General features: G+C 33.8%; 1 protein-coding gene across 2 annotated transcripts in view; it reads right to left on the reverse strand.

The window, feature by feature from the left end:
* The window catches only part of BCHE (butyrylcholinesterase), an 89,175-nt gene that overhangs the window by 21,803 nt on the left and 41,382 nt on the right, over window positions 1-25,990 (reverse strand). The window contains exon 2 of one of the 2 annotated variants that reach the window (XM_044667715.1): window positions 9,655-9,711. The exons of the other annotated variant lie outside the window; for it this stretch is intronic. Within the exon in view, the coding sequence (XP_044523650.1) occupies window positions 9,675-9,711 (37 nt within the window). The 3' untranslated portion in view covers window positions 9,655-9,674. Of the gene's footprint in view, window positions 1-9,654; window positions 9,712-25,990 lie in introns of those variants that run through there. 2 annotated transcript variants of the gene reach the window in all.

The raw sequence follows: 25,990 nt of genomic DNA on the forward strand, positions 1-25,990 counted from the left end.
AAAGAAAGAAAGAAAGAAAGAAAGAAAGAAAGAAAGAAAGAAGCTGGTCATTTTTACTCTATATAGACAAATAGATTATCTTTTAGTTAAATACTCACAGAAGAATGGGACAGATTTTACTGCCAACTATTATTGAGCTTAAAAATGTCTGGAAACTGTACATAGAGGATGCATGAAAACTGTAAGGATGAACATCCAGAAAAGGCCATTTATGAGAAGTTATCATTATAAATGCCACAATGGAAAATATAAATTCAGCAAATGACAGTCATATGACTCATCTAAAGTATAACACAAATAACTTAAATTCCCATAATTTTACCTGACACTTGCACAGTAGTTTATGCACCTTGCTCAAAGAAGGAGGTACTTGAGAAAGGAAGTGATAAAATATGTGAAATATACAGTGATATTTCTTGACAAATGCTAAAACTTTTAATGTGTTTTCTCATCTTTTGGATTCCTTACTGGATGCAAGCTCAAAATATTAACTATTATTCATTAACTATTTTTCAAGAAGACAATATTTTTAAGGTATTATACTAGGTAAAGGATATTCTAGAATAATCATAGAAATGTGTTTGTTTCTTCCAATAATGTCAATTGCATCTTATCCAGGACAGCCCATTATTTTTAACTCTAATCCATGACTTTGTACAAGTTCATTACAAAATATCAGCTTATTATTTTAGTGTCATTGTTTGATGATACAGTGAAAACTGAGTTCTTCTCATGAATCACTTTCCCATCAGCAATGAATCTTTTCTGATCTGTCAAAATATAATCGTGATTGTGTTTGTGTGTGTATGTATTCATGTCTTTGTGTATGATTTGTTACTTAGTGCTCACTGCATGCAGCATTTTTCTAATTATATCTCAGTGAAAGTATTCCTAATATATAGGCATGAGAGTTCTTTGGAGTCTTTGGAGAATTTAACTTCTTATTATTCATTTTTATTTCTAGTCATATCCTTATCCTTTTCCTCTTTAGCATTGAGATCATGGAATATAATAAGTTTGCTTAATTTTTATAATTTCTTCAAATACTTTTTTATAATAAAATATCTCTACCTCTTCTTGTGCTATAGCAGATGCTGGTGAATGAGCAAATATGGTGTTCTTTTTGTAAATAATTAGTACACCATATGGGATGATCAAATCTCCAATATAATATTTTTTCCTGATTTGGAACACATGAAAAAAAAAAGTTCCAGCTTGTTTGTTTTTCTCTCCCAGGAAACCTTGTATTTTATCCTTCAGTTTCTCTGTAATTTGCTTCTTTCTTCTTGTTAGAATTATGGTTTCTGAGATACATGTCTAGTACTCTATCAAATAATAGCCTTGATAATGGACATCCTTACTCTTTACCTGATCTTATCGGAAAAGATTCTAGTTTGTCTCAAATATGCATAATTACATTTTTGAATATATACAATTTTGATAAACCTTTTATTGATTTTATAAACATATAATTTGTCATGATAATGAAAGACTTTGAATGTATACATATCTAGTGTTTTAACAAAGATGAGTGATTTACTTTATCAAAAGGGTGTTTTTGCTTTTATTGATATAGTCATATGATTTTTCTTATTCCTTTTATTAATCTGCTTAATTATTTATATTTGTTTATATATGTGTAATAGAGCTGTGCATATATATATACATACATTTATTTCTGTATACATATGTGTGTCTATGTGTATGCATATGTGTAAAATTTTTCTTTAACAATAAACTAGTTTTTCGTTCCTAGTATAAAGGAGTGTTTATTAAAAATCTACTATCTGTCAAGTGTTTTACTCATTTTTCTTCTTCTTCTTTTTTTTAAACCCTTGTACTTTGGTGTATTGTCTCATAGGTGGAAGATTGGTAAGGGTGGGCAATGGGGGTCAAGTGACTTGCCCAGGGTCACACAGCTGGGAAGTGGCTGAGGCCGGGTTTGAACCTAGGACCTCCTGTCTCTAGGCCTGACTCTCACTCCACTGAGCTACCCAGCTGCCCTGTTTTACTCATTTTTAAAATAAATTTATTTCCTTTGATACTCACAACAACCCTGGAAATCAGAGACTTTTCTTCATTCAAAATCTGAGTGACTTGCCAAAATCATAGTTAATCAATATCTGAGTCCACATTGGAACTCCAGCCTTCTTGACTTCAGGCTCAACCCTCCATGCACTGTTCCATCTAGTTACCTTGGAGCAAGAGAGCCAATTAATGGTGACATGTTCTTATTATCTCTTTGGTTAACATTTGCCTTAGATATATACAGTAGTTTTCACTAGTGATATTGAACTATAATTTTCTTGTCCTCTTTTCACTGTTCCTCTTTTAAATAACACAACTATACCTGTATTATGCAAATAATTTGCTACAATCTATTTTCCCATTTTGACAGCTTGCACAATATTGACATTAGTTGTTCTGTGAATATATGATAAATGCACTTTCCAATCTATCTGATCTTAGGGCAGTATTCTTTGATAATTCATTCATGACTTATTCAGAGTCTTTATTTTCTTTTTGTCTGAGGCATAGAGTATGAAGTCACTACTTCTGATTTTGGTAATTCTGACATTTTAGAGTTTCTAATATTTATATCTCTTTTCATTCCAATGATGTATTTATTGATTGTCAAATAGTATGATATTTTCTTTCAGTCTTCATACTCTCTGAGCTCTCTGCAGAATTTGGCAGTTTTGACCAGTTTCTCCTCCTGGATCTTTTTCCCTTCTTTATTCCTTTATCTTTTTATTCTTTACCATTTATTTGTCTAAGAATTTCCAATTCATATTCCATATTATTTTCTCTACTCATGAGTGTTTGCCAAAGCTTTGCTTACTTCTTAACTTTACTATTACTACATTGATAGTAGTCCTTCTAGCTACTGAGGTTTTCAACTTTGAAGGAATTCCTCTCTCTTCTTAGTCACCATGCATATTTTGTCTTCTGCCACATCTTGTTATTTTTAACTTAATAGCGTCTCTTAACCTTGCTTCCCTTCTATTTCCTTACCCAGCCAGTACTGTAGTTTAGACTCGCATTACCTTGTAATGGGATAATTGAAATAGATCTCTATTTGGTCCCCATGACTTGTCTTTGCCCATTTCAAACTATCTTCCATATAGCTGCCAAAGTTTTCTTTTTTCCCCAAGTAAAGGTCACTTTCCCATTCAATATGCTCAGTTTCCTTATTATCTGAAGTACAAAAAAAAATCCTCCTAATTTTGCCATTTAAAGACTTTGAAAACATTTCCACATTCTACCTTTCCAAGCTTATTACACATTACTCCCCTTCATGTACCCTACAATCCATTCAAACTGACATCTTAAAGTTCCTCTAAAAATCGTGATTCTGAGTCACCACAATGAGTATTCCAAATCCTGGAATCCACTCCTTCCCTTACTGCCTCTTATTAGATACATAATGTTCTTTCAAAGCTCAGATAAAATTCTGCCTTTTACATGTGACCTTTCTTGATTGTCACCATTAACCACTAGTGCCTTCCCCTCTCCAAATCGCCTTTTATATATTTTTGGGTATATTTTTATATGTACGTTTCTCTTTTTCCTAGCTAAATTATAATTACCTTCAACATGGGGAATGTTTATTGTTTACCTGTTAATCTGTTGAAGTCTATCTTTGAATTTCTAAGACTTAACACAATTCCTAATCAATAAAAGCTAATAATTTATTGTAACTATGATAATATTGGTATGAATCAATGTTTTTAATTTTTTACCTTCCATTGGTCATTTACAAAAATATTCCAATTAAAGAACCAACCAGTAAAGTAATGTCTGTGGAGATAAAGATTTTTTTTTTGGTGAGTGTTCTAGTCTTTTGAAACCAAAGGACCTTTTTCAGAATAATATTTTTTAATCTGTAAACTATATAATATTACAAAGGAAACCAATTGTATTGAAATATTTTCATGACACATGTAAAACCCAGTGGAATTGCTCATTAGCTACAGGATAGGGGTGGGAGGTAGGGAGGGAAAAAAACATGAATCATATAACGAAGGAAAATATTCTTAATTAATTAAATAAACTTAATTAAAAAAAGAAATGTAGTCATGAAATTATGATTTTCAAAGTCATTGATACTCATAAATCTGTCCTGGTAGAGTTGTTCTCCCCAGATAAAGAAATAAAATGGTAAATGTTCTAAAAACAGTGTGAATCTTTGCACATTCTGAACCATGTTCCACCATCCTGGCACCATCACAAAAGAAGTGGAATGGGGCCACGTTAGAATGAGTATCACTTTGTATTTTACTTTGTTTCAAAAATTGTCATGGCCAACAAATTTACCACTGATGTTCAGTAATGAGCCTCTCCAAACATAGCTAAGCTCATCCTTGGAAAGCCAACATAATGGTTGGCTGTGCTAATACTAGCATAATTTTCAAGATGTCAGGATCTACTGGAAGTTGACTTCTAATTGCAAAGCTCTTAATAACTCAGAACTAACTTCATGGCACTTTGAAGAATCATTATAGGATGTTATAGATGATACATAGACCAAAAAAAAAAAAAGGATTACTTGCCCTCCAGGGGTTTACATAATATTGTTTTTTTCCCCTAGAGAAATTCCTTTTCTATCTTAACAAAAGACAATTAATTGTTTTAAGAATATCTCAAGATTCATTAGTATTTAGATTTAATTTTTTTCCTTAAAAATGCTATTAGATACCTCAGAAAAAGAGTTGGATGTCACCACAAGAACAGATTGTTTCTCAGTAAGCAATTCCAATTTCATAATTAGATTAACCTAGGACATTGTTCCTTGCCCATCATGCTGAAATGGTATAGACATACTAGACAAAGGTCCTTTTATGTGTAAGATAAATGAAAATTAATATATTGTTGCATTAGATGGCACCTCTGATGCTTTTCTCTGTTCTTTTTTGGGTGGGAAGGAAACCTTAATTAACTGGAGAGCAGAAATGTAGCATGCTAGCATTTTTATATTATTCAAAACATACCAAATTGGGTTAGACACTAAATCACTTCAGAGTATGGCATGAAATATTTTGGTGTTTTTGCATTAGTCAGGCAAACACATCCAGATGTCTCCTATAATTTCTAAAGGCCACGATGCATTATGTGTATACCTATTTTAATTTTTCTAGTCACAGCACAGTAACTGCCAGCAATTGGATACAAGTATGTGATTCCCAGAAGGCTTCCCACCTCACAGTGAAAAGAAAGCACAAATGAAACCTGGCCATGATGCTACTGGGGCATTTATTTTAATAAATGGCAGATTTGCCATTAACTATTGATTAAGGAAAGCTTCTCCAACCTGAAATCATTGGGCTCCTTTCCAAATTCTTCCAAACTCTAGTAGTGTTAGACTTTTTTTCTTGTCAGTCCTCGCTAGTTGTTGCAATAAGGTTGATGGCAGAAAGCCCTTAGCTTCAGGAACAAGATGATTGAATGCCAAGAAAAACAGTCCTGGAAATGCTGCTTTATGGCAGCAGGCAAAACAGCTAAAAATAGAACCATTTTTCTTTTTTTTTTCAGGTTACACTTTAAAATAGGCAAAGACTTAAGAAAACAAACTCAAAGAGAGAGTAGCAACTGACTTAAAGGATTGTCTAGGTGCTTCAAGGGGGCTGGTGAATATTTCATTTGTTTATATTCTTTTGCTACCACAGAAAGAATGAGCTGAGTCATAAAATAAAATTATTTTTATCCATTTTCTGAGTTGTCTTCAATATATGCTTTTGTAGATTGTAATGTAGCATAATATTTTAAATCAGATTTTTGACATGAGCTGACAGCAGGCTTGCTTTGTTTCCACTCTATTTTCTAATACTTAAGATATTTCAGTGGCTCTGAGCAACATTTAATCAGTTCACATTCTCCATACCATAGAGCTATCCAATAATGGAATGCATTTTGTCAGCAGACAGATTGTTTTCCTTTATTAGAACCACTTGTTAAGGATATTGGAATAGAGATTCTTGATCATGCATGAATGATAATATTGAGAAATCCCCTGGGAATAAACTCCCTTTATCAATGAAGGTTGATATTATAACATATAGTCTCAAAAAGTTGCCTTTAATTCTGAGAGTTCAAATAATTGCTTAAGACCACAAATCAAGATGATATTAAGTTTGGAGTAAGGGGGAAAGGAGTTTTAATCAAGACTTTATTAACTTTGAGGCTGGATTTCTATCTATTTTGTCATCGTGCCCTTATATAGATGTTTGATAAATTAGCTTTTAACTGTCAATGATAGCAGAGGGTATGGAATGGGAAAATGTTATCCTATAGTTTGACATTAGCTACCAAAGTGTAGAGATAAAGCCTAAGTATTTGAGTTACACATAATAATCCTTCACCCCTTACTGATTCATCGTTCAGAATTTACCTAAACCTTCTGCCTCCCTTATTCTATTTTTGAGCTTGTAACAATTTATAAAAGTGGGACAAGTAATGTCACATAAACTGCCAAATGTATAATTTTTTATCTTTCTTTTTTATTAAAATTGTGATTTATTATTAACATTTTTAATGTTGAGTTTCAAGTTGTCTTCTTCCCTCTTGCCCCTCCTCAACCTGTTGAGAAGGCAACCAATGATATGTCAGTTTTACACAAAGGAAACTTATTTCTTAATATTTTATAACATAATTGATGCTGAGTATGGAGATGGGCTCTGTCGTCCTTCCTACAGGGAAGTCTTTGAGTTTGGAACTTACAAGATACAGTAGGGCTAAAGAGAGCATCACTAAGTTTGGCGCCAATATGATAAATCACTAGGATAGTGGGGAAAACCAGGCTTCCTTAAGGGACGTAAAGCATCCCTGGGTTAGAAATGGAGCAAATAAAAGCCTCTAAGCTAATTGACTCTGCCAGTGTATGACTGTCACCTTCATTTTTAACCCAGGAGAGCTAGAACACAAATTAAGTCCCAAAACAACAAACAACAACAAAGACAGCCACCTGATGCCTTAGTTCTAATGGCTTCTAAAGAAGTAAAGCCTCCAAAAATATTTAGGAATATGACACACAAAATCTGACTACATATACACGCCTATGTATAGGTACATTTTTTGCTTGCTTGCTTATGTAGTTTGTTCTTCATTTTTGTTTCTATTTATTTTTTTACAGGAAGATATAATTTTAATATTTTCTATTATTTTTTGATCCACATTCTCTCACTCCCTCCTAATTCTTCCTGCTTGTCAAAGACAACAGGTAATACATGCTATCATACAATTCATATTTTCATGTTCATCATGTTGTGAAAGAAGATACATATCATTTACACTAGAGAAAAATTCATGAAGGCAACGAAGCAAAGAATGGAAGTCTTTAATAGGCATCTTGACACCACTTAATCCTAACCAATTCTTTTCAAATTAAAAAAAAAAACAATTGGGCAATCTTAATTTTAATTCTATTCTTGGAAGATGTGGTAACGTCCTTTACTCTGAAAATCTTAAATTTCAATCACATCTTCATACAAGTTTCATCTTTCTCTACAGAAAAATGCTATTGTTTAATGTTGTTCTCAGGGAAACTATTCCATCCCTATAATCAGTGGACTTGATTCTTTGTTAAGTCTTTTCTCTTTTTTTGCAATATCTTTCATATATAATCCAAATTATAAGAATAGTATAACACAAATATATATGAAGATATCATTTATATGCTTCCTATTTTCTTCACCTTGCACTTATTACAATGCCTATCAAAATGTTGGTAACATTGGGTCATTCATTGCCTTTAGAGAATAGTCTGTAAAATTTCACATAAATTTTAATAGGCAAAATTTTGAATATCCTCGAGTCATTCAGAAATTGCTGCTGAGTCTTAGTTTTAAAAAAGTAGCAATGAGACAGTGGGATACTGAAAACAAAATTTTCCACTCTTTTTTGAATAAAATCTTGCTAGCTTTGTAACAACTTTACAGAAAAACCTAAGTAGATCCAACTAGTTGAACTTGATAACACTCACAGAGTCTAAAATCCAGTCCAGAGAACTCCTTCCAGATTCCTTTTCATTGACAACATTGAATTTTGTATCTTACAAAAAAGGGTCTAATTAAAGGGAAATAAATTATTGGATCCTACTTCATGAGATTAATGTCATACTGCCCAAAGTAAAACTCATAGATAATTGATAGAATGTCAAGAAGGAAAGGGAAAGGACTTGGGTATTTAGAATTAATATCTATTTATCAAAGCGTATTTATCCCATGTTTCATAATATTAATGTTGAGAAGGGAAAAAATGGACATTTTTGAATGAAATGTATAAGTTTCATTTTATGTATAGTAGGATAATTTGTATCTAGTTGTGATTTTCTATTTGAATTATATAGATATTATTCATAGCCCAGTAACCCTCCTGAAGACAGTAGGATAAAGGATTGATTCTCCATACATTGTCATCAACTTCCATAATGGTGTAAATTTAGACTCCTCATGAGTATGGGGTAAGAAATCTATGTTATGTCCCTATTATCATTGTTATATGCCAATTATGTGGTCTTTTCTTTTTAAAGATCTTTACCTTCTAGCTTAGTTTGTATATTGGTTTCAAGGTAGAAGGATAACATGGTCTAGGCATTGGGGGTTAAATGACTTGCCCCAGCTCAGAATTATTTGAGTCTTGATTTGAACTCAAGATCCTCTGCCTCTAGGTCTGGCTCTCAATCCACTGAGCCACCAGCAGCACCTCCCCACTACCCTGTTTGGTCTGTTACACAGAGAAAATTCAAAACAAATATTTTGAAAGTGGCCTTTAGAAATAGCCACTTTTTACTACTAATTTTTAACCTTTCAAAGAAGCTAAATTTGGGGGGAAAGAATGAATTTCAAGCAATTGAAGAATCTTGCCATTGGAAGAGACTTCAGAGATCCTCTAATCTAACCATTCTTGAGAGAATTTTCTCAACCACTTAAAATTTAATTATATTCTAGAGCTTTGGTCTGTGACCTTCTACTGGGGAAAAGAGGAGAAGTAAATCCACTACATCCTCAGGAACCTCATTTAAATTCTTGCAAATATGCTCACTTCTCACATTTGAGCTTTCTTATTGTACAAAGCCAAAATTTGCCTCTTTGTAGTTGCTCTCCTTTGCACTTTTCTCTGCCCTCTGAGGATAAGAAGAATACAGTCAAATATACTTCTATGTGACTCCCTTTCAAATACTTAAATCCTGCTATGCTGTCCTTGCCTAGATAATGTCTTCTTTTTAAAATGTCTTTAGTTTCTTTAACTTCTCTGCATTATAATTTAAGATCCTTAAAGGCTGAACCCGTTTCCGATTTTTATTGTTTCCTTAGAACTTGACATATGCCACGTAAATACAGGATGCTTTGTTGGTGCAGTGGACAGTGCCAACCCTGGAGCAAGGAAGACTTATTTTCTCATGTTCAAATCTGGTCTTAGACATTTACTAGTTGTTTGACTCTTAGTAAGTCATTTAACCCTGTTTGCCTCAGTTACACATCTCTAAAATGAGCTGGAGAGGGAAATGTAAAACCACTCTAATATCTTTGCCAAGAAAACCCCAAAAGGGTTCATTGAAGAATCAGATTTGACTGAAACAACTAACCAAAAGTGTATATGTACTCCTTGATCAACTGATTAAATGAGTGATGTGGCATGATATAAATACCTACTTACCTTCCTGGCTAACATCCTCATCATGTTGCTAACCAATTATCTCCCAAAATGAAGTACCTAAAATTAAAATAATGAATGCGCATGCATATATTATATTTTTGCATACATATGTATGCATACATATATGTATATACATGACATTTAATATATCACTCACACATCTCTCTCCATCTAACTATCCATCCATCCATCCATCCATCCATCCATCCATCCATCCATCTTCTCTCTCTCTCTCTCTCTCTTTCTCTCTCTCTCTCTCTCTCTCTCTCTGTCTGTCTTTCTCTGTCTCTCTCTCTCCCCACACACATATAGTGATTATATAGTGATTGATAAATGTGCCAGGCGCTGTGCTAGGTGCTTTTTCATGATCTCTTTTGTTCTTCATTACAAACATGGGAGATAGATCCAATTTTCTTTCCCATTTTACAGACTCTGAAACTAAAGAAAACAAGATGAAGTCAAATTCTCAGGGTCATATAGACTGAAATATATGCAAATGAATATGTATGTATATATGTACTTACATATCTTTATGCAATGTATGTAAACATTAGCAAATGGATAGGTACAGTTATATGTGCATGTATATGCACATATGCATCTGTTTTATGTATACACATTAATGCATGTGTTCATGTATTGATAGATATAGATAATAGCTATTTATTGATTTACTTTTCTTTTTTGTCTACAGCCTCTCACAGTGGCTGGCCTATATTAATGTACTCATTGATTGAATAATAGCTTAGTTATATTTTTTATATCATCATCTAACATACTATATATTCCTGGATATGCATCACTTGCAATTTTAATAATTACAGTAAACATGACTTCATCAAAGACATTGATTTGAAAAATAACAGAAACAACAAGAATAGTGACTTAAAAAATAGCCAGGCACAAGTCCCTGTGATACTTCACTAGACCCCTCAATTTAAGGTGATATGCAAATATTATAATAGTCATCTTTGGTTCTAATCATTCAACCAATTCATAATCTATGCGATTATTTTATTCCTTAGTCCACATCTTTTCTGCAGGAGACTTTGATATATTTTTTCCTGACCTAACACTCTAATAGTGCAATTATTTTGATATTATCAATTTGTCATAAAACTGTGCTATTTTCCAGTCATTATAGCTTATTTTTATCAGATATTAACTTTAAACAAGTATTTTGGAATTTTGCTGGAAATTAGTGGAATCTATAATACCTTAGGAAGAGAAAAATAAAATAAACTGCTTTGCAAACCAGAAAGTACACATGTCTTAACTAGTATAAACACCAACATCATCATAATTATAATTACCCACATCCTCCATAATAGCAACAGCATCAATAGTAGATCATTGATCTACAATTAGATCAGTGGTTCCCAAACTTTTTTGGCCTACCACCCCCTTTCCAGAAAAATATTACTTAGCCCCCTGGAAATTATTTTTTTTTCATTTTAATAGTAATTAATAGGAAAGATAAATGCACCTGTGGCCATCACTGCCCCACTGGATTGCTGCAGTATTCACCAGGGGGCAGTAGCACCCACTTTGGGAATGACTGAATTAGATGGTGTTTTAGAGTTCATCTCCCCAACCATTTAATTGAATTATTCAAGGTCACTGAAGAAGAAAAAGGAATAAATGTGAGAATACAGCAATGTCCTTATTTGTTCTTGTTCATTTTGCCAGTGTACAGAGTCAAAATATTGCAGTTCCCTTTGGGTTATGGAAAATTTCAGGACTATTTTGTGGCAAAGGATTTCCTAAGCTTCACTACCACTTTCCACCAAAACAAATCCTAGATGCTTGTTTGTTTAATATGAGATTTCTATAACATTTAAAATTTTCATTGATAAAGTAATTTTATTTAGTCAAATAACTAGCATTACAAATTATTTATAAAATATCTACACCTATATAATGAAGAGATCTCTGTATTAAGTGAAAGGAGACCCAGATTATAGATGGGCATCATAACTATGTGTTACTTTGGATGAACTTCTTCCCTTTTGTTTCTCATTTTCTTCCTCTGGTACAAGCTATCACACAGAATCCTCTGAGTTCTAGATATTAATTCTAGTTTTATGATTTATATTGTAGTCAAAAGTAAAATTAATTTAGAATATTGAATTCCTGGGTGAATAATTTGGAAAACAATACAAAACAACAGTTATTTAGTACTTTCCTGTAAACAAACTAATTGGAAAACATGTTGTGGATTAGTAATTAACTGGGAAAGTAAATTCCCTCTCATTAAACTTTATCCAGAACTTTCTTCCTATCCCAAGATTAAATTTTAAACTAAAATAAATTAAATCGTATTTCTTAATCCAAGATATATTTCATTAAACAATTGAAAAGGTTGATGAACATTTGAGCTGTAACTTTGGTAAACGAAGATTATGAAATTATTGACCTATGAATTTATTGACCAATCCCACAACAATTGCATGTGACAGAAGTCAAAATCCTACAGCATTTAATGAATACATATACTTAATTTTTTTTAACATTTGGGTTTTTTTGCTAATCCTTAGATACCACTTCCATTTTCATTGTTCTTTCAAAGATTACTGAATGTAGTTCAATAATAGCATGTGCTGTGATTAAAATTTAGAAATAAGGGGGCAGGTAGATGGCTGGGTAGATGGAGAGGCAAGTCTAGAGACAGGAGATCAAGAGTTCAAATCTGATCTTAGACACTTCCTAGCTGTATGATCCCAAGCAAATAACTTAACCCCCATTGGCTATCTCTGATTATTCTTCTGCCTAGGAACCAATAATATATAGTGTTGATTCTAAGATGGAAGGTGAGGGTTTAGAAAAATTAGGAATAGTAGATAAAAGGTTGAGCCTGTACACAAGAAAAACTTGGTTCAAATCTGGATCTGATACAACTGTGGGACCATATAAAATTCATTTAAAACTCTATCTGGTTCATTTCATTACTGATAAAATAAGGAAAATAGCTTCAGAACAGAGTTTGAGGTTCAAATTATATACATGCATTAATGGACATACATACAGAGAAATATGCATATGTACACATGTATCTGTAGTTATTCACATTACATAAGTATGGTTGCATATGTAAATTTGAGCACACATGTAATATTTATGATGGGATATGTTCATGTGTGTATTTGTTGTTATTGTTTTTTTATTGTTGCCATTGTCTAGTCATTTCAGTTATGTCTAATTCTTCATGATCCCATTTGAGCTTTTCTTGATAAGATAATGGAACACTTTGTCATGTCTTTCTCTGGCTCATTTTACAGGTGAGGAAACTGAGGCAAACAAGGTTAAGTGACTTGACCAGTATCATGCAGCTAGTAAGAGTGTGAAACCAGATTTGAACTTAGGAAGATGAGTCTCCCTGACTCCAGGATTAGTGCTCTGTCCACTGCAATGCCCAGCTTCCTAAATATGTATATTTCTCTATAGATTAAAAAATGTTAGGTGATTATAATTTTTATTGTTACCCAAGCATGTCATTCACACAACTTATTTGTTAAGATATAGTGAATGAAAACAGATGATCTTTGGTGTGTGCTGAAGCTCTAGGTCACTGTTAAAGTAATTTTATTTTATTTTTAAAATAATAATTGTTGGCATTTTTCTATAGTTTTAACATTTATGAAGCACTTTGCATATGGTATTCCAGGAAGCTTAGTATATGAAGTAATGGGTTTAGAGTCAGGAAGACAATTTCATACACTGAATTAAACACTTACTAGCTTTGTGGCCCTTGGCTAGTCACTTAATCTCTCTCAGACTCATTTTCCTCCTTTGTAAAATATGGATAATAATAGCATGAATCTCACATGCTTATTATGAAGATCAAATGAAATAATATACATTCATCTGTAGACCTTAAAGCACTCTATAAATACTAGATATTGTTATCTGCTGACTATTTTAGGGAAAGGTATGATGGTTCTTATACCAGGAAGAAAGTAAACTATTCAAAATATAACTGGGATTATACCAATATTCATCTACTTCTGCTACAAAGAGTCATATATATTTTTGTGATAGCTTCCAAAAAAAGAGATATGGAATTAACAAATGCAGGCTAAAAAATCTGTAGTTAATAAGCATCTTTATGGGGATGGGAGGAGTGTTGGCAAATAGAAGTGTAAGAAAGTCCCTTGGAGAAAATGACCTGTTATCTTTGATTATTTATGGACTCTCTCTCTCTCTCTCTCTCTCTCTCTCTCTCTCTCTCTCTCTCTCTCTCTCTCTCTCTCTCTCTCTCTCTCTCTCTTCTGTCTCTATCCCTTATCCTAGAGTTTGTGCAGACTAGATTGTCTTAGTTCTTTCCTTCAGCTATCCCTATAAGGGAGACTTTTGTCTTGGACAACGCACTTTCTGCCACTTGTTGGGGCTGAGAGGATGATAATGGAGCTTTTTAATCTGATGCAGGGTGAAGATAATTGAGGAAGAAATGCTTGGGAGTTCTTCCCTCTTAGGGCAATCCTCTACTCCTACTTACCAAACCTATTCTCACCACTTAAAACTCCGTATACATGATTCAAATTTTTCCTCAAGTCAATGATCTGGAATTGCTTATTATTTTTTCAGCTTTAGGGGAACTATGAAATGAACATGAAAAAAGTCTCTTTGGTTCATCTTGAGTATCAGGCTAGAAGAAATTTCTCTAGTAAAAACATATACTGCTGCTCCAAAAATGTATTTGTCTCCATTAGCTAGCTACTCTACCATTTTATTCTCCTCTCACAGAAAAGAATGGGGGGGGGGGGGGAAAGCCCAACAAACAGATGTGATACAATGATCATACATACTAGTATGGGGAACCTGATTTCTTAAAAAACGAAACAAAATAACAACAACAAAAATAAAACAAGTGACAGGTGGGCTGTGACATAGCACAGTGGATAGAGTGCCAGGTCTGCAGTTGGGAGAACTGACCAAAGAATTAATCTCTCAGTATCCCAGCTTCATTTCTCACTCATTCATCTCTCTCTCTCTCCCTCCCTCCCTCCTTTCTTACTTTCCTCCCTCCTTCTCTCTCTCTTTCTCTCTCTCTCTCTGTCTCTCTCTCTCTCCCATCTATTCATAAACACACACACACACATAAAAAACACATCTGCATCCCTTTTATTATGAGAAAACTGATGAGAACATTATTTGAGGCTGAAAAAATATTTACGCAACCTGAGTTCTACCTTGTGAATTTTCTCTAATTCACACATTTTCCTGTATGCTCTTTTATTCCACAGTTGTTGTCTGCTCTTCTAAGCAAAGAATATGAGTAGTTCTTCAGGGAGCAGAGTTGCACAAAGTTGTTAGGTATTTTCAGCATTTTAGGGAATTGTGAGGGTTGTAAGGAAAGTAATTAGTTTGGGATTTACATTCACACTTTGCTATTTTTTTCCCATTTATTTTAATTCCATCACATGGTACATTTGACAAGAGATTCATAGCAATCTAAAACAACTGTAGTTTTGCATGATCTACCTGCAATTAAATGAATCCTATTTAGAAATCACTTCTTTAAGTTAATACTTAATACAATATGTATATGTTTAACATATCATAAACACCAATAGATTTTACTAGGGGTTAGCATCTCCAAGTCATTGAAGAGTTTTCTACTTATCTAAAGGCTTCCTGGTATATGATGAGAACTTGACAAAATATACTTTTTGACTGGCTGTGTTAAAAAAGCTTTCCCCAAGTTCCATTTCCTGTTGTTTTTGTACTTCATGCCTGAAAAAGAATTTGGAGGCCATCCAGCCCTACCTCTGCTTGAACAAGAACACCTGAAATTTCTGAGGAATTTTATATATGTTATATAAATGAAAAGACTGATGAGCTCCAAAGTTCCTTTTAGCTATAAATCTAAAATCTGAAGTCCCATTTGAGTCTTATATAACCATATGAGGCAAGTATTACAGATTATAATAATTAATTATTATTTGAATTACATTATTATTTCTATTTTTCAGATGGTCAAAAACCCCACACAGATTAAAAGTCATAAAGTGACCCACTTATTTTGATATTCAGTAAGTTTAAGAGACAAAGAGTTGGACCCATTTCTTCTTTACTACAACTCTTTCCTTCTACTGGTACAAAATGTACATGAAACCTTCCTTATCTATTCTGATGTTGATGAATTTTCTCTCTCTAACAGTCTTGTGCTATTTAATAATTGAACTGAGTATTAGGAATACATTTTGTTGCTTTATATTATTGTCATATCAAAAATGTCCCAGCAAAATTACAGAGTTCTTGAGAGGAGGAATTAAGTGTTTGAATCTCCCAAACAAGTCTACTTCTTCTTTCACCCAGGATAGGAACTATTGTTGTTAAACAGTTTCAATTTTATCTGTCTCTTCATGCTTCCATTTGGGGTTTTCTTGGCAAAGAGACTGGAGTGGTTTGCCATTTCCTTCTTCATCTCATTTTACAGATGAGGAAATTAAGATCGAGTTAAGTGACTATCCTGGGGTAACATAGCTAATAAATGTCTAAAGCCAAATTTGATCTCAGGAAGATTAGTTTTCCTGACATCAGGTCCCTCATTCTATCTACTCTGCAACCTAGTAGGTTAGATGATTTGCCCACTATTAGACAATCTGTACATATGTCAATAAATACAGCAACCTAGGTGATATGGATGAATATTTATAAAAATAAAAATTGCCTAGATTAACAGCAGAAGAAATAGAATACTTAAATAATCCCATATCAGAAAAAGAAATTGAAGAAGCCATCAAAGAACTCCCTAAGAAAAAGTCACCAGGGCCTGATGGATTCACAAGTGAATTCTATCAAACACTGAAAGAACAATTAATCCCAATACTATACAAATTATTTGATATAATAAGCAAAGAAGGTTTTACTTTGAGCATAGTTTTCCTCTAGCCATATATAAGGTTCTAGAGCAGGGGTTGGCAACGTATGGCTCTTGAGCCAATTAGGCTCTTTCTGCAGGAGCCATAAAGTCAATTTTTTTCAGGAGCTGTTACAGGAGCTCGCACTGTTATAGGAGCGCACACTATGAGCACTGTACGGCTCTCATGAAATTACATTTTAAAAAATGTGGCATTTATGACTCTCATGGCCAAAAAGGTTGCTGACCCCTGTTCTAGAGGATGCGACTATTTTATTTGTTTCTTGATAGCTTCAACATCTATGAAAGTAATGGGTCCTTTGTTGCCAGAGAGAAAAAAATGGCTGGTTAATTGTATGGAATGTAATAAAATGATATAGATCTGTAGGGTATCATTATAGCCCTGGCCCCCTCATCTAGATGTTGAAACAGGTCCATCACAAATAATATCATTACTTTGGGGGAATTTGCATAAAAACTCCATTAGACAATTTATTTGTAATTGTCATTTTAAAATGTTATCTTCCTTGGATGCCACAAAGTAGGCAGAATTTTTCACAAACATTCATATCATTGTATTGGAGAAATCAACATGATCATTGAATCAGAAACTCAAATAATGAGGTAATTGATTCTTTTTATCTCATGATAATTGTAGTTTATTCTCATTTATGTCTGAAGAAAAGTTCAAAGAATAACTGATTAGTTATTTTCAGCTGTTTCAGTGATTAATTTGTACCCTCTTCATTTCCATGCTGATTGATTATGAAAACACATGATCATTAAAATCAAGAACAAGACAAAAAGCCCAAAACAATTTGGCTGAAATAATATCAATTTATATAGAACCAGCCATAGAATATGAAGCAAAATCCTAAAGCAAAAGAAAACAAAAAAAAACACTATAAAACATTTAATCACTTCAGAAATACCTCTAATATATTTTCATCATGTATCATAGGGAGTTGACGAGGGAAGTGTCTGAAATCAATGGGAAGAGTGTCCCAGTTAATCTGAGGAAATCCCTTTGAGCCTCAGATAATCAAGGATATAATGAAGGATCCTGTATTTGGAGGAATTTTAAGTACCACTCCATATGGAGGTGTGCATGTCCATTGGCACCAAGCTCAAGAGTACAGAGAAAATTCTTCTTAACAAAGCTTTCTTTAAAGGCATTGATTGTTTGAGTATTGTAGAGGTGGGGCTCGTGTTCAGAGAATCAGCCCTCTCTATGGTTTGTAAAAGAATATTGTTAGTATAATTTATATCTCTTTGTTCAGAAGCTAGATCAGAGTACAGCTAAGTGGACTTGCATTTAGAAGTGTGGGGGGAAATAAATAGAGACTCATTAACAGTTTCTTCCCCTAAGGAACAGTTCATGTTCCTTATGCCTAGGGTAAAAGCACCTAGCAGAGTTTAGATGTTTTGATAAAAGGCTCATAAATAAAATGGATTTTTGAAATCCAAATTCTATAAATATGATCCTGTAACTCAGTCTCTAGTGAGAGATGGGTTATTTCCTTTTCTGCTTTAGTTTTGCCTCACAAGGTAACTCCAAGATTAAGAATTTCCAAGTTTAAAAGTTTAGGATCCTGACCTCTCACAGAAAGGAGAGTTCTACTGCTGTGTGAAAAAAAAGAATCACGCTTATGTTTTTTGAACATTTTCCTACATGGAAAACATAGCTAATTATGAGTTACTCAGAGACTAGTTTTCTAACTGAAAGGGCATTACTTGGGTAGTAGCCCCCAAAGTATATTTACATTCCATCAGGAGTCTAAATCATCTAGGTGGAAAAGCAGATAAAGTATTTTCCTTTAAGTTAGGAGGATTTGAGTTCAAATCTAGCCTCAGATAAAATAGCTGAGGCACTTTAGACAAGTTACTTAACATCGCTCAGCCTTAATTTCCTCATGGGTAAAATAGTGAAAGTGATAATCTCTTTCTCATGAGATTGTTATGATGATCAAATGAAATAACATATGAAAACTACTTTGTAAAACATAAAGTATTATATAAATGTTCTCCTCCTCCTGTTCCTTCTCCTCATTATAACATAGAGTGGTACAAAAAGTTTGAGGAATACTGTATAGGATTCTATATGGAAGATAGATCAGAATCTTAAAGGATTATCTGTATCATAAATACAAGTTCACTTGATTTTGAAAGAAAGCAAAGTGAGTACTTTATGAAGTCATGGGACTGATTTAACTCATTTCTATGTATTCAATGAAGCTATCAAGATATAACATATATATAAATGTAAATATAAATATACATTAAAAATAGTACAAGTATTTATGAAGCAAATATCAGTGGAGGCATTAAACCAGAGAGGAAATTACCTTCTTGGAATCATCATGATCTATGTTAATCTCAATCTCAGACAGCCTCCACACTTAGGGACACTGTATGCCTTGGATTATACAAATTAACTTTTTTTTTACTTAGATTAAGCAGAATTAGCAACCTTAGAGTACAGTATATTGTTTTCTTTACTGTGAAGTCATTATAGAGCTATAAATTGGGCATTATTTCCAAAGTTAAATTAAAAATGTGTTTGATTATGTCACTTCTCTGACAAAAATCTCTAGTGACTGCTTATTATTCTTATGGTAAAATATCTACAGGACCCATGCCTTCGATTATTCTTCTAGTCTCACTCACATTGGTGGTCCCAATCCCTTACATACATACGCATGCATGTACATGCACATGAATTCACACATACACACATGCACGCGTGCACACACACACACACACCACAGATGCAAAAAACTTCTAATACATTTAATTCTGGAAGCATTGCACACTGCTCCTTAATCAGCTAGATTGTTGTCATTTAGCTCATGTTTCTGACTGAGAGATTCAACAGAGAAAATAAGCAACTATTCACATCTACCTTATACCTTTGATGGAGTATGTCATTCAATCAAAGATCTATTCTCACCTAATAAATATATACGGTGGTAAAGTATGTAGTTAATTAGATTTACTCGGGATGGATTATGAGTCGTCCCTCTTATATAAACTCATATTTTACATTTAAATTCCTTCACAATTTAGATCCAGTCAATCTATCCAGATTATACTTTGTTTGACCTTATTCAATCATTCCAGTTAAAGATCCCAACAGTTTTATTTTATATGACTTCACATTTCCTTTTTTTCAATGCATTTGTACAACTATGTACCATGTCTGAACTTCTCCCTTCTAACACTTTAACTTAGAATGCTCAATTTCCATCAAGTTAAACATCATTCACCATCTTTCTTATAAAAATGATTCAACATCTCAGTGGAAAGAACACTGGCTTAGGAATCAGAAGACCTACATTCAAATCTCGCCTCTACCACTTGACCTGAGAACCTCTTGAAGCCCATTTTTTCTAAGCTAGAAAATGAATAGGTTGAAATAAGCCCTTCTAGAATTAGGTATATGATCCTCTTGCCTTTGTAGATACCCAGATGTTAGTGCCTCACATGCAGGACCAAAATCTACTTTGCTTTTACTTTTAATTTATTTTGCCTATTTATTTGTATATCTATTATTTTCCCCCAATATACTCTAATGACCTTCAGGGTAGGAAATAATTAATTTTTTTCTTATTATATTTCCATCTTTGCACGGTCTGATATAAAGTAGTATTTAATAAATCCTTATTGAACAAATAAAAAGCAAATATTCTAATATATTTTAAAAATAATCTGGTGAAATTTTGGAGGATAAACCATAAGGGAAGTGAAAAAAAAATATATATATATAAATTTAAGTCAATTTCTCTGCTAATATTAAGCAAACGTTTGGTTCCCTATGCATCTACAGCTATCACTTTTTTTTTACCCTTAATTTTTGGTGTATTGTCTTATAGGTGGAAGAGTGGTAAGGGTGGGCAATGGGGGTCAAGTGACTTGCCCAGGGTCACACAGCTGGGAAGTGGCTGAGGCCGGGTTTGAACCTAGGACCTTCTGTCTCTAGGCCTGACTCTTACTCCACTGAGCTACCCAGCTGCCCCCATCACTCTTTTTTTTTAAAACCCTTAACTTCTGTGTATCGGCTCATAGGTGGAAGAATGGTAAGGGTGGACAATAGCGGTCAAGTGACTTGCCCAGGGTCACACAGCTAGGAAGTGTCTGAGGCCAGATTTGAAACTAGGACCTTCCATCTCTAGGTCTGACTCTCAATCCACTGAGCTACCTAGCTGCTCCCCACAGCTACCCCTCTTAATAAAATCCATGTACTTTGGTTTTTGCCAACTTAGATTCTTGGTTTTCTACTAAGGCAAAATGCATTTTATGTAGGAAACTACATTAAATTTCAGCTTACTCAGAGCACACAGTAGTGTTTTGAAACATTCAGAAGATGGATTCTGATTCACACAGAGAAGTCATCAAGTACATAGAAGTTTGAGAGACTTGTTCCAGTGTTTAGTGGAAAAATTATAATACTAGTTGGGCTTGAAATGTATATTTTTTATTGCATGACTTCTGGTCCAAAGTGGAACAATATTATTGTCATCACTGAGCTTTTATAGTCCACCTGCACCTGAGGTTAATTACCATTACCCAAAGCCAAGAACCAGAGGTTGGCCACCACTGTACATTTAAACATAGACTACTGAACATTGGAAACACTGAAATTCTGACAAAAGATTCATTTTATTTTTATTTTCATATTAGCAGATTTATCCCTCAACTTTGTATTTATCAATAAAATTGAGATGAATTTTACTTTATTGAACACTTCTTTATTGTTAATTTTAAAACAACACATTTTCCCATGGAGCATAAAATATACTTTCTGCTATGTGACCTGATTGCCCTTAAAATGAACAATAGTTTCAATAGAACAATAGAACCACATTATATTCCATCTATGTGGATATTTTAAAATATTTAATTGAGATTTTGCAGGATTATGAGAAATATTAGCACATCTTTCTTAGTGTATTTTTTAGCAGATGAGAAAACCGATAATGAGCCACACTCAGGCAATTGCAAAATATATTTTCAAAGTGCCATTCAAATGTGTTCTAAAAACACATTTTATCAGACATAGAGTATGAGAGAATATCAGTTCAATTTTAAGAAAAGTTGCTTAACATAGGTCAAAGATTACTAGTGGAAATAAAATATGTGTTTGTTTTTTCCTGTCGATAAAGGGAAATGTTCATTCTAAATAAAAAGAAAATTCCTAAGTTAATCTGATCTTGTATAATGGAGACAGGCACTTAGGTTTAACTCAAAAGCAAAGGACCCATGTTGCTGGCTTTAGTGCTAACTTTACTCCTTCAATTTTCCTAATTACCAACTTGAGCATTGCTGAAACTCTAAGGTACTTTTCATGGTATAGGTACTAGCTGCCAAGGATATGATGGGAGTTGAAATGAATCCCATTAGAACTCCTATGACACTGCTGGCAGCTTAAGACTAAGGACATGAAATTACACAACTATCATCATGCACAGGTCTCTAGCACAAGGTCTGAATCCAAATTACTGTGACATTTCCCTAAACTTCAAAGAGTCATTAACCAGTCCTTCAGGGTTTGTGCTCAACAGGACCTCTTTACCCCATCTTCCTCCAGCTATTCCCAGATTTGCTTCACATTTGTAGTGATCCATCCTTTTGTAGCTTTAGGTATATTGGTTCCTAAATTATATTAAATTGTACTAAACAATTAAGAAAAGTCTAGTGACTTTTTTTTCTCTTGGTTCAATACACATTAACTTTTTAATTACAATTTGTAAAAAATAATAGCAGAAAAAATAAAAAATATATTCATTTCCCCAATGGATTTGTGATTTCTGTGAAGAGGGAAATTCTAGTAAAGAACCTTCTCATGAAAATCAGCAACTGCCCTGTAAATTGTATTCTTCAATGAGTGACTTAGGGTACTGGGAAACTGAGCTACTCATCTAGGATTAGAGAGCCACTCAGTTTCAGAAGCAGCTTGTGAACCAAGATATTCCTCTCTTCAAGTTTATTCCTATAGGCCATAAGAGTCTTCCAGCAAAGGAAATAATATTTTTAATAATTTCAAATGTCCAACAATCTGAGATTTGGCAAAGGAAAGGGCATATTTTTTAATCAATTTGTAGGGATTTATACAATTGAATCTATGCCTCCATTGAAGACAAAACTTCTGTGATCTTCTACCTTTCCTATAATAAAAAATCCTTGTCACTTTTCCCCCCTAGGATATTAAACCAATATAAATGATCACTCTTTGGATTCCAGTATAATAAAAATAGGTGAACAAAATCTCTGTGCTCATTCCGTTTTCAGTCTTTATCACATCTTGTCAGTTTGTGAACCAGGAGCTCAAACATCTGCCAAGTATGGGTATCCATAGTTCACCCTCACTAGATCTAAATTAAAAATACATACTAGATTTTAACATTATTTGATAATATAACAACTCTGAGTGAATGCTGATATTTGACGTTGCAGTCATCAGTGAAATATTTGAAATTCTTTATTTCATGAGCTGAGATTATATATATTCACAATACCTGTCTGTATTCTTATATATGTATTATATGTATGAGTGTTCATAAATGAAAACATCTATGATATGAACAAAACACTATCCTTAGTCCTGATAACACTAACTGAAAAATAAGACCATCTATCTAAGAGAACTTGCTTTCTAGCGAAGGTGACACCATATATAAGAGGTTTAAATTTCATATTAATATCCCTGAACCCTGAGTCCAAAATCCTTAGACATAGTAGTGTCTCCCAGATAACCAAACTTGTTTCTAATTCAGCTATCATTGATGGGAGAAATGATTTTGGTAAAGAGTTTTCTCTTTGTGATCACTACAACTGTTGACCATCTGCCATCAAAAGGCAGATGGGGCTTTAAAAGAGGTAGCGCTCATCAAAGGACCAGTCTGTCTTCCAGGGACTGTTGAATCATCATTCAATATTTGAATTGGATGACAGTGGTTTACTTTCCTGGGACACAGTGCTGCCTGTTGTTAGTCTATGGTCCAACAATAGGGAGAAGGTGGTTACTAGTTAATGGGTATAGTTGGAGAATTCTCCCCATGAGTTACTTCTCAGGTTGAATCTAAAAATGGGGATAATAATCTGAAATAATAAAGGTAGATTGGAGTATGCTGCTATTCCCAGGACTTTTGGGACTACTTGTTGCAAATTAGTTAGCATTCGGTATTGTCAGATGTGAGGAAGACAGATCCTTTCTACTTAGTATTTCCTCACCTCAGTGATGTCCATTGGGCCCTGGCTTAGAACAATGAAATTCTCTCCCTCTCTCTCCCTCCCCCCCCCTCTCTCTCTCTCTCTCTCTCTCATTCTCTCTCTCTCTCTGTGTGTGTGTTCATCCCTGTGTTTCTTTTGGTCTCAGTCTCTGTGGCTCTCTCTCACTCTTCTATGATCATGTTACCTTTGTTCAATAAACTCCAGTGATTTCCTTTCTTACATCTTACTCTCCAACACATACACTTCCATTTATTGACATTGATTTATTGTCTATATCTTGTAAACAAGATGCTCTATCACTTGGCTTTGGGTATTTTCTCTGGCTACCTCACTTGATTGAATGTTCTCCATCCTCCATCCTGACTCCTGACTATCTTGGCTTCCTTTACATTATAGCTAAAATTCTGTATTCCACAAAAAGCCTTCTCTAACCCCTCTTGACTCCATTGATTTTTCTTTTTAAATTCTTTCCTATTTATTTATTCTGTATGTACATTTATTATATATACATATATTTGCATGTTTTCTAGATTTTATTTGACAGTAGAGTTGATTATATCATACACCTATGATCCTTTGAATTTTGCTCATTATTTCCATAAGGATAAAAAAATGTCTAACTTGGCATGAATGATTGAGTCTGAATCAACTGTGTTAATATTCTTTCAGTAAATAATGTACATGAATCAGTTCTTACTTCTCTTTTTTCGTGGTTTGGATCTCATAGGTAGCAAAATTTTAGAAAGAAAAGCATAAATTATGAAATAATATGCAGTCCATCCAAGGATTAGTGGAGAGATACAGAGTAGGCACAAGTGGGTTATAGCAGAGTAGTTGGAAAAAAGAACTCAGAAAACCTTACATTCTTTCGTGGAGTCAGTACTGTGTATTTGCTCCAAGGAAGAAAAGTGGTAAGGGTGGGCAATGGGGGTCAAGTGACTTGCCCAGGGTCACACAGCTGGGAAGTATCTGAGGCTGGATTTGAACCTAGGACCTCCTGTCTCTAGGCCTGACTCTCAATCCACTGAACTACCCAGCTGCCCTCATGAAATATATTTTTAAAAATGGCAGTACAAGGAAATAGGCAAGGCACATAATGAAAGCCATCCTGTATGCTACATTTTTATCCATGCAATATCCAGAGATCATAGAATCCTCAATCTGCAACATTTTATACTCAAGATAAATTCAAAATGAGTAAATTACTTAAATATAGAGTGAAATCATAAATAAATTAAGTGAACACAGAATAGTATACCTGTCAGATCTATAGGAAGGGAAGGAATTTAAGACCAAGCAAAAGAACATTGAAAAATGTAAAATGATTATATCAAATTAAAAAGTTTTTTTGTACAAACCAAACCAATGCAACCAAAATTAGAAGGAAAGCAACAAACTGGGAAAACATTTTTATAATAAAATTCTCTGACAAAGGCTTAATTTCCCAAATTTTAAGGAGCTAAGTCAAATTTACAAAAATCAAGCCATTTCCCAATCAACAAATGGTCAATGGACATGAATATGCAGTTTTCACATGAAGAAATCAAAACTATCAATAAGCACATGAAAAAGTGTTCTAAATTTCTCCTGATTAGAGAAATGCAAATTAAAAAACATTGAGGTACCACCTTACACCTAGTAGACTACCCAATATGGCAACAAAGGAAAGTGATAAATGTTGGAGGGGATGTGGCAAAATTGGAATACTAATACACTGCAGGTGGAGTTGTGAATTGGTCCAACCATTCTGGAGAGCAATTTGGAATTTTATGCAAAGGGATTTAAAAAACTACCTGACCTTTGATCCAGCCATACCATGACTAGGTTTGTACCTCAAAGAGATAATGAGGAAAAAGATTTGTACAAAAATATTGATAGCCAGACTCTACATGGTGCCAAAAAAATAAGGGAGTTACCATCGATTGCAGAATGGTTGACCAAATTGTGGTATCTGATGATAATGGAATACTATTGTGCTTAAAGGAATGATGAACTGGAGGAATTCCATGTGAACTGGAAAGACCTCCAGGAATTGATGCAGAGTGAAAGGAGCAGAACCAGGGGAACATTTAACACAGATACTGATACATTGGGGCACAATCAAATGTAACAGATTTCTCTATTAGCAGAAATGTAATAATCCAGGACAATCCAGAGGAATTTATGACAAAGATCCTCTCCCCATCCAGAGAACTGAGGGAGCAGAAATGCAAAAGATAAACATACAACTAATCACATGGTTCG

Source organism: Gracilinanus agilis, chromosome 3 (assembly GCF_016433145.1).
Source record: "Gracilinanus agilis isolate LMUSP501 chromosome 3, AgileGrace, whole genome shotgun sequence".
NCBI lineage: Eukaryota > Metazoa > Chordata > Mammalia > Didelphimorphia > Didelphidae > Gracilinanus > Gracilinanus agilis.